Here is a 9,912-nt window from a genome sequence, read left to right on the forward strand (position 1 = left end):
AAATTAAAAATATATCAAATATATTAAAATATTCTTTAATCTTGTAGACTTAAACATGTCATGTGAAAAATTAAAATTAAAGAGTTGCAGAAAAAGGAGGGAGGAAAAAAAGTTCTTTTTTAAACATATTAAAAAGAAAAGTAGGTCAAACAAATTGAGACGGACAAAGTATATCTTCCCTTTAGCAAATAAGTTTTCTTTTATATTTTGTACTTATATTAATTACTTAATTTTTGAATTAATTTCTTGAGATCTAAGATTAATCATTAATTAATATTTTTTAACGGCATGTATGGTTCAAAATGAATAAATAAAAATAAATGAAGTAATAAATATTTTAACCTATAATATCTAAAATAAGTCAATTTAAACCAGCTCTTTATACAGGTAATCCTGATTGGATTAGGGCTAATAACCTCACACATGTTAGCAATATCTACTTTTTGGGTGCTCATTTTGCAATTTTTTAATTTTCTGATTAGGAAATTTAATTTGGAATTTTCAGCGAAAATGAGATTTTTGTGTCATTTATAAGTTAAATAGAAGAAAATGATTTTTTTCTAAATTTTTTATGTATAAAAATAAAAATCTCTGGTAAAAATGACACAATCCAAAAAAATTTATAAATAGCCTACGAAATCAATTCTCCTGAATTTTAGTGCGTTGATATAGCTATGTGTTGAAAGATCTTTTATTTTTCCCTCGAGATAGAGTAAGATTTGAGTACACTTTATTCCCCAACCTCACATATAAAATCACAAGCTACCTAAGTAGTTGAAATATTAAAGAAACAAAACTTTATCCATGTAGCAGTAAATTCACAAAATTATTTGGTCACATTAAAATTATTGAACCTTGTCTGGGAACAAAGTCATAAAAATACTGAAGAACAAGATTTAAAAAACATCTGTTGAAGAGAATTTGATGTTTATTTCACATCATCATAGTAGCAGCATTTTTGCAGGTACAAAGCAATGAAATATTGCTATTTTTACATAAGATAAAGAGTATTAAAATACTGAAAATCCTGAAACCATAAGACTCGCAAATTCTAACAGTAACAATATTTACACATGGACTAATCAAGAATCAGTCTCAATGTGCTTCTTTTGTTATAACTGCAGTATCTAGGCCAGCTTGTGCAGACCTCGACTATTCCTCCAGAACCTGCTACCTCCCACTAGCACAATCTCGATGCGCACTTGAACCAATGACTATACTATTGTTTTACATTTGCAAACCAATACCAACTTGACAGTAACCAACATAATATATACAGAATCTTGGGCCATTGCAATTCATATGAGCCTCAAATGGAAAGGTGTGTTGCATATCTGTACAACTTCACCTCCATCAAAGCCAACTTTTTTATATGTAATGGATCTTCAAATATATATCTTCAGACAACTAACTGAAACCACTTTATTTGTTTATCCTCAGTGTCATCAACTGCAAATAACCTCAACTGAGAGTTTCTTCATAACATGTGGACATGGATCACCTCCAAAAATCTCTGGTGTTACAGGTACTGAGCACGAGTTTTGCCCAATGCAATACTGGAAAAAAGAGAGAGTTGTTCAATCAGGTCTGTACAGAAGATAGCTACTTCAAAGAATGAAAAGAAACAGGTTCTTCTAACAAAGAGTAAAGATTTGTAAATACCCTTTCAAAAGCATCATATGAGTGGAAGGCATGGCAGCTTCCTTCACGGAAGCTTCCGCAGACCCCCTGTGGTGTTCCAAAGCTTGCAAATTTGATTGACGTAATCTTCTGACCAGAAGCACACGAGAGGTGAGCTTTAGGCCTCAGTGGTTTGTCAACTTTACCAGATGCTTGCATTTGCCAATTCATCAACTGTGGTTGCCATTCGTTTATATCTGCACAAACACTTGCAACTTCTCTTTTTACCAAAGAGATTCCATGAGGCTCTCCTCCCGATTCCTCAAATAGAACTAACAAATTTCCAGTAGGATACAGCCAAGAACGAGGAACATGATACCTGAATTATATAATTCCCAGTTAAGTTAAGTTAGAGCTTCTTGTTACATCGAATGAAAATGCACAAGGTTTACCATTACTTACATTCGTTGTGAAGCCTCTCCACAGTTACTAAGGCATTTTTTCTCATTAAACCAGCCTGCATAGTTACAGGCACCGCAGTTACCAGATGCTTTATATCCAGGCCAGTAGCGTCCGAGGCTTTGACCATTTATCCACACTTGTCCTTTGCCCATGGTATTCAAGTCTAAAGCCAAAGGATCATTTCCAGCTGGAGCATTGAAAGTGCTCTGTATAGATAACACAAAAATTTAAGTATGCCTTCCTTGCAGAGGGATGACTTAATGTCAAAAATGTACAACTAAGTTGGTACAGAAGAAGGTTTAAGTATGAGGTATGCACCTTGTACCAAGTGAGTGGCTGTCTCTGAGCCACCAAAGAGCCCTCGACCCATTCAACGGACGAGCTACCACTGAGTGAATGAAGGCTCAAGGCCTCTCCTTTCAGACCAACCTGATAAAAATGTGGAAGTTTAGATAACCATGCAATGGAGCATCCGGCTTATTGTTTTGGAACATTTTATACACACTAACCTTGTAAGACCATTTCTGCCATGTTAAATCTCTTTTCCCCTCGTCAAGACCACTGAGTGAAACTGGACCAAGAACACCAGCATTCCATGTCTCAAAATGTGGGCCAATATTCTGCAGTTGAGCACATGAGGAAGGAGGCCAAGTAAGCACATGTTCGACTAATATGCATATATAATAAAGTAAGAGGGCAACAGTGAGAGAGAACACACCGGAAGGCCAACAGCAATGCTCAGCAGAGAAATCTTGTTAACACCTGCTCTCAGATTTACAGCTTTACTGAAACTTAGTTTTGGTTTTTCTAAACTTCCATATGCAGTTCCTGCAAGAAATTTGAACAAAGAGATGTAAATACAAAAACCGCCACAATGCGACAGGGTGATAGGGACTTTAGTTTTTTTATTATTACACAAACTGTATACTTATTGTATTTGCTTGATGAGACCAAATAGCCCTCAGCTTTTGATTTAAGAAACTTTACAGCAAACCGATAAACTGAAAATGGTCCACCACTTTTTCCTTTTTAACATATAAGCAGTAGTATAACGCGCACAAGTAATGATTCAAATTGTAAATCACGTCAAATATAATTAATTATGCCACATACCTGCTAATTGACCATTCACAAAAACATGCAATGCATGGCCAGCTGACATGATCGTAAGCCAAGGCCATTTTCCGCCTCTCAAAAACTCTTCTCTTGAATCAATCTTGACACTGAAGACAGAAAAACAATCATAAACAAGTGGCTGATCCAATGTAATTCAAGTGTGTGTGTTTTTCTTAATTCAATATGTGGAGGAGAGTCGAACGCTACATAGGCACTTACTCGGTTGAATACCACAAATAATCAGACACATCTCTTGTTGTATTTATCTGTTCCAATAGCCCAACAACTGTAAAACTACTGTCTTCATAAGATGATGTCTCTTCATTGAATGACTGCCAGGGCAATCCTCTGCTGACTGGAGTCATCTTCATCTGAGCGCTTTGAGCACCAATCTTCACATGGAAACAATAACGTTATCAGTTAGTTAGGAGGCAATCTCCAGGTCATGAATGATTCTCTAAACAGCATAAACTATTTCAGGGAGAAAGTATAGCCTTTCTTCTTACCCGTGCTGTATTAAATACAGTGTTCTTGCAGTCGGGAAGAATGCTGATTGACCATGGTGGCAAGTTGTAATGCCTGTTTGCAAATGACACGGTAGCAAAAGAGTGTTGGTCATAGTTTGCAAGGAATGCAGCACAAGAGCCAGACTTCGACCTAAAAACATGGGCCTGTAAAAGAAATGAAGCTCCAGTTACTCTCAGTGCGAACGTAGAAATAGTGGCCAGTTCAAGAAGCACTCAGTTAAATCTCACCTCCTGCTGGTGTCCAAGTGCTGTCACAGCTGGATCTCCAGAGACTAAAGCTGGTTCACAAAGCTTTATTGCTCTATGCAGATCTTTCAGGTGACCCCATTTAGGTTGTCGCAATAATCCTAAAGACCAAATTGAAAATGTTAAATTGGGCTAAATAATACATTTCTTAAGATGCAGATGATCTCTTCTGAGTTTCTTCCTAGTTCTAAATCATGGACTCGATACTCAATAAATCTCATCCATAAGAAGTTAGAATTAACAGCTTATTGACTAACTGAAGAAACTCAATCTAAACAAGATTACAAAGAAAAGGTGCATACCATATTCATCAAGTGGTGCATCATAGTCATAACTAGTAGCAATAAATGGACCACCAGCAGTCCGTCCAAAGTTTGTTCCTCCATGATACTGCAGAAAAAAGGGAAAAGAAAATCATAAACAACATAATTTTCTTGGCATCAGAAGAAACACCCAACACTCTTGAATATCAGAGATGATAAACATACCATGTAATAATTGATGAAGGAACCTCCCTTCTGTATAAATTTTGCAACAGCAAATGCCAAGTCCTCAGCAGGACGGTAAGGAACTGGATTTCCAAAACCAGTAAACCTGCCGGAAAAAAATTACGACAGAAAGTTATCCCCACAAGAACTCTAGCAACATAAAACTGGAAATTTTATTTATTTAATGCATTGGAAAGATATATGTACTTACCATGCAGTCCAGGCTTCAGTCCATATCTTTGGTTTATAAGCCTTGTTTGGAGAAAAGTAGTCACAGTAGAAGCCATTGCAAGCATTTATCTGAACAGGGGAAAAAGGTATATCAAAGTAGGAAACTGAAGGAAAAGGATAAGGTAAAAAAAGAAAAAAATTATCACCTAGATATTTTAACAATATTGACAAAGTAGAGAATTCAGATGCAAGAATCTCAATGTACTGAGCAAGATTACACATATTAAGACTACTATGGTACTGACTCCAAAGAGTGAATACTCCCACCTCTAACTTTTCACGTGACATGTTTAAGACCATAAGACTCAAAAGTCTTTACTTTCTTAAACTTTGTGTCAAGTCAAAACCAGACAAACAAATTGAAACAGAGGGAGTAATACATTATTTTGCATAAGACTACAAGGGGAAATATGGCAGAGGTACATTACAAGAGTCAAAGACCATTTAATGCTTGATGAAGAGAAAAGGAATACAGGAAGTAGTTGGAAACAAAAGCAACCCATGTGCAGAGTAAGTTTTGCAATTCTGGACCATCAAGGAGACAACCATTGGCACTTAAGAACCCCACTAGGAACAGGAAACATAGAATGAAAGAAATCAACAAATATAACAACAACATCAACGACCCCTCAATCCCAAGCAAGTTGGGGTCTACTCTATGAACTCTCACAGAACATTTTGATCCATTTAAACTCATTCCAGACCAGTATCATACAAAATAAAAATAAAAAGAGATATAACAAAGATAAGAGAAAAATACTGAACTGTAACAAGGTCAACACTTACAATAGGATCAGGAGCATCGTCTTGCTTGCACATAACCCATGGGACACCAGTGTCAAGACCCACAGCCATTTTGGCTGCCCACTGTGCGTAAGATTTACCGGGTGCTCCCAGTTCCCATTCCATGGGTCCATATTCATTCTCAATCTGTCAAAAGTTTCAAAATAAAGAAAATCATCAGCCCCCCTTATGTTTTGGAAAATCATAACTTCTTTGCAACCAACAATAAATGCAGCAAGATTACTGAAATGACCACTTCTGAACAACCTGAGATAGAATTATTGGCCCCCCTTGAGTTTCATACAAACGTTCCGCTTTCATCATATTGACAATCTTGGTAGTGAATTTTTGCATTGCAGCCTAAGGTACAATATTTTGACATGAAAGGGTATACAGTAAACAAAAAATAGAAATCAATCACATCAAAAATAGAAACTTTTTGAGAAACACCAAAGATTAAAAAATTTCATATTCTCTAACCTTGAAAGGTCCATTATTTGTTCTGAAACTGATACCTGGAACATATTTGAGCCAAACAGGAAAACCCCTGAAATCAAAACAGATAAAGTAAGCAAGAAAATCCATTATTATTCTTTTTGCATATAAAACAGTAATTTTGATGAATACCCAAAATTCCATTCAGCACAAGCATAAGGTCCAACTCTAAGATGGACATAAAGTCCTGCTTGGTGCACCAGCTTAATAAACTTCACTAAATCATATCTCCCTTCAAAATAATACTGAGAACAAAAAAATATATATATCAAGAACTGATAAAAAATACCAAAAAAATAAAAAATAAAAAGTCCAATTTAACTCACTTTCCCTTGTTGAGGCTCATGACCATTCCAGAAAACATAAGTCTGAATCACATCCACACCTCCTTCTTTAGCCTTTTGAATAATACCTGGCCACATCTATATAACCCCAAAAGAAAAAAAAAATCAAGAATCCATTTTTCAACAAAAAGACTCAACTTTTAACATTTATTAACACACCCATTCATGCAAAAACAGAAAAAAAAAAAAAAAAAGGAATCTTTTCAACAAAACATGGAACATAAATAACTAAACTTTTGAACTACATTTCACATAACTATACCTCAGGAGTGCTTCTTGGGTAATGAACAGAACCAGAAATAAGTATTCTTCTCTGTCCATTTACAATAATAGCCCTATGGTCATATGAAACAGAAGCTGTTCCAGAAAAAACCCATGAACCCAACAACACAAACAACACATTCAACATTAGTATAAGCTTACAACCCATGTTGTAAAATTATCTCCTTTTTTATCAAGATTGTGCCTTTTTTAGGCAAAATGAAATTTTTTTTCCCCCCTTAAACTTTATTTTTCTTCTTTTTCAAAATGCAAAAAATAATGAATTTTAGCTATAGTAAATGAGAGTGAGTAATAAGTGTGAATAAATGAAGAATTGGGAGTTGCAAAATATTGGTACTTTGCAGCTGCTTTTAAATACACAAGAATATGGATTGTTTGAAAATAATGTGGGGTCCATTCTTGAACTTTGGACCCACAAAATGGGACCCATATACGCGGAGCATCATCCAACAAATTAATTTTTCAGTTTTTTCAAAAAAAAAAAAAGTAAAAAAAATTAATTAGAGAATTAAAGGCCTGTTTGGCTGTTGTTAGAAAATTGATTTTTTTATTTTAAGGCTGATGTACAAAGATTCTTTACGGTCGGTTCCTGTTTTTAGGCAATAAGCGTTATGTTTGTTTCTGGTTTGGTGAATTCTCAAAACAATAGGTGGCGCGTGAAGTATATTCGCGAGGTTTTATCACATGTAATTGGTAAGTGTATTTCACGTTCTTAGGTAGAGCGTGGAGTAGAATCTGACTTGGTAATTACGTCTGTAATTGTGATTAGATTTTCTAATGAATCACTTTTTGACTCTCTTGTTTTGTCTGCGCAACCTCACGGATTAGGTTTTAACCTTCGGAGTTGTTCGAATTTTTTAAAAATATTGTGATGCTCGTGTTAGATTTGCACTATTTTTGTAAAATTTGTCATTTACTAATTGACATTTAAAAGAGTTGGAGCAATCATAATAATTTAGCGTCAATCATGGACAAAGCGAGTTTCATAAAATTTAATAGTTTTGATTCAAAATGATGTATTTAAAAAAAAATATTTAATATTCTCTTTAGTCTATATTAAGCAAATCGGTGAGGTATAGCATTTTTTTAAAAATAAATATATTATGATATAAATGAAATGCTATATTTTATCATTGTTGTTTTGATTATTCTTAAAATATTCTCTTAAAAAATCTAAAGTAGTTAAGTACCTCGTTAAATGAAAGATAAATATATATTTTTTATATAAAAATCACTACAATTCTTTTAAACTTTGAACAATATACTTATTTAAACTATAAAAAATCTCAGTAATTTACTTAATATGAACCAAAGAAAATATATATTTATCAAAAAATCATAAACTCAAACATCATACTTTTAAGTAGTTATGTCTGCAATGTAAATGGTGCTAATATATGGTAAAACATTGAATAGCCTTTAAGATTCCCATGAATATATGGTCCATGTTTTAAGCTAAATTATATAGCATAAATTTATTGTGATGAAAAGTGTGAAAAAGGAATTCCACTATATAAAGTACACTTCCTATTAATTTTTAAAATTTATATCCATCTCTAAATGCATTTATTATAATATGGTAGATTTGTTATCTTATCCAAACTCCTATATTCCAACTTCAAAATTTATGGATAATGAAATTATTCCATTGCAAAAGATCTAATATGTACTTATCGATATTTTTGAAAAGTTCAAATACGATATAATGACATCATATTTTATACGGAACCAACTCTCAATTGCAATAAAACTTAATTTTTAAATCATTTTTTTTTATTTTGGATACACAAATATTATTAATCTAGCAAATATTATACATTATCAGACCTAAAACATAAATGTTCTCTTCCTTTGCCATTACAACTGAACATTTCGACTCGAATTCTATTTATAGTATAACTTTCTTTATAAATTTATATTTACTGTCACAAAATAAGTATCAAATATGGTTATAGTTTATACCGTTAATTTAAAATTCAAATCTTTCATCCGTTTTCTTCTCTCTTTTTTATTTGTTTTATAAAATATTTTTTCCTTATGTGATAATACTTAGAGGCAGAGCTAGAGTGTGATTTATCGTTTATAGAAATTCAATAATTTTTGTATAAATAGTGACGAGACAGGAATTTTTACTATTAAGATTCAAAATATGAAAAATAAGCATATGAAGAAGCCAAAGAGAATTCAGCTTCTACGATATATTATAATAATAATACTAATAATAATTAACCATATATAAACAACATAATATTTCATCGAAGGATGTTCAAGTAAATCTCCTTTGCTCTACCTAGCTCGACCCGTATGCATAAACCATGTATAAATAAATATTTGTCTATGTAAATTAACTTGAAATTGTCGTAGAAAGTTATAAAGTTAATACTCGATCGAATTGTGCATGTTGAATGTTAGCGTGTGAAGGTAATCAAAAAGAAAATGCGAAATCTTTCACTTTCAGTAATCAAAAAAGAAATAATTATTTGTTAGTTTACTTGCCGGGAAGAGAAAGGAAAAGAAAAAGAAAAAAGAAGTAACTAAAGGAAACTCAAACAAATTAATTAAAATTAGTTTTCCTTTCTGTTTTTTTCTGTTAAAAAAGTCTTTATTTATTTTCCTATAAACAAAGCAATATGTTGCATGCACTTCTCCACTACGCACCTCCATGCATCATTGCACACACCAAACATCATTCAATTTTTCCATTTAAATATTCCTTTTTTTGTTTTTTAACTTTCCCTTCTTTTAAAAAAATAGTCTTTATCTTTGTATTATCAGTGACAGAGTTAGAATTTTCATATAAAATAGTCGAAGAAAAATTCAACATCTATCACGTATACATAAAAGTAATTTCAATCACATAAAAATAATAAATTTTTTTGTTAAAGAAGATTTGGACGAAGCCCCTACTAGCCCCAAGTTGGCTCTGCCCTCGTAGTACTATTAAGTATAGTGGAAGCTTAAGTTAACAAAATCATGTGAAAATATCAGTTTCTTCAATTATCTTATGATTTAAAACACATTTGATAAACCAATAAGGTGACAATTCTTTTTTTCCTTTCCTTGTTACTATTTGATGTGTGTCAGATCAATAAATATATTACGTGTTTGATTTAAGGTACATTCTTATCATTTCATCGTGATTTTACTTAGATAAAAGTCAAAGAAAAAGTTAAATATCGTCAAATCAATTAATATATTACGTGTGTAATTCTTTTATGTACATTTTTATCATCTTATCGTGATTTTAGTAAAATAAAAATCAAAGAAGAACTCATGTATCATCAAATCAATAAATATATTATGTGTATATATATATAT

The 9,912-nt window shown here is 32.7% G+C and overlaps 1 protein-coding gene across 1 annotated transcript; it reads right to left on the bottom strand.

Annotated features, from left to right (window-relative positions):
- Positions 1 to 908: 908 nt before the first annotated feature.
- LOC102589962 (beta-galactosidase) lies at positions 909 to 6,910 on the bottom strand. The gene is made up of 19 exons (XM_006342927.2): positions 6,575 to 6,910; positions 6,295 to 6,390; positions 6,101 to 6,213; positions 5,954 to 6,020; positions 5,741 to 5,833; positions 5,477 to 5,620; positions 4,671 to 4,759; positions 4,460 to 4,565; positions 4,274 to 4,361; positions 3,954 to 4,072; positions 3,705 to 3,869; positions 3,418 to 3,590; positions 3,196 to 3,305; positions 2,801 to 2,910; positions 2,592 to 2,702; positions 2,401 to 2,511; positions 2,083 to 2,288; positions 1,663 to 1,999; positions 909 to 1,556 (listed from the first exon to the last, which is right to left on the bottom strand). Exons 1-19 carry the CDS (start codon positions 6,740 to 6,742, stop codon positions 1,446 to 1,448), a joined length of 2,517 nt encoding a protein of 838 aa, XP_006342989.1. The 5' UTR covers positions 6,743 to 6,910; the 3' UTR covers positions 909 to 1,445.
- Positions 6,911 to 9,912: the final 3,002 nt, after the last annotated feature.

This window comes from Solanum tuberosum, unplaced genomic scaffold (assembly GCF_000226075.1).
Source record: "Solanum tuberosum cultivar DM 1-3 516 R44 unplaced genomic scaffold, SolTub_3.0 scf00040, whole genome shotgun sequence".
Classification (NCBI taxonomy): Eukaryota; Viridiplantae; Streptophyta; class Magnoliopsida; order Solanales; family Solanaceae; genus Solanum; species Solanum tuberosum.

Bases quoted from the DNA above. Each gene is read 5' to 3' on its own strand.
- LOC102589962 (XM_006342927.2), bottom strand. From the start codon at position 6,742: ATGGGTTGTAAGCTTATACTAATGTTGAATGTGTTGTTTGTGTTGTTG. The intron at 4,760-5,476 runs GTAAGTGTTGAC...TCCCCTGTTCAG, and splicing joins ACGATGCTCCTGATCCTATT to ATAAATGCTTGCAATGGCTT. The intron at 4,362-4,459 runs GTATGTTTATCA...TTTTTTCTGCAG, and splicing joins CCTTCATCAATTATTACATG to TATCATGGAGGAACAAACTT.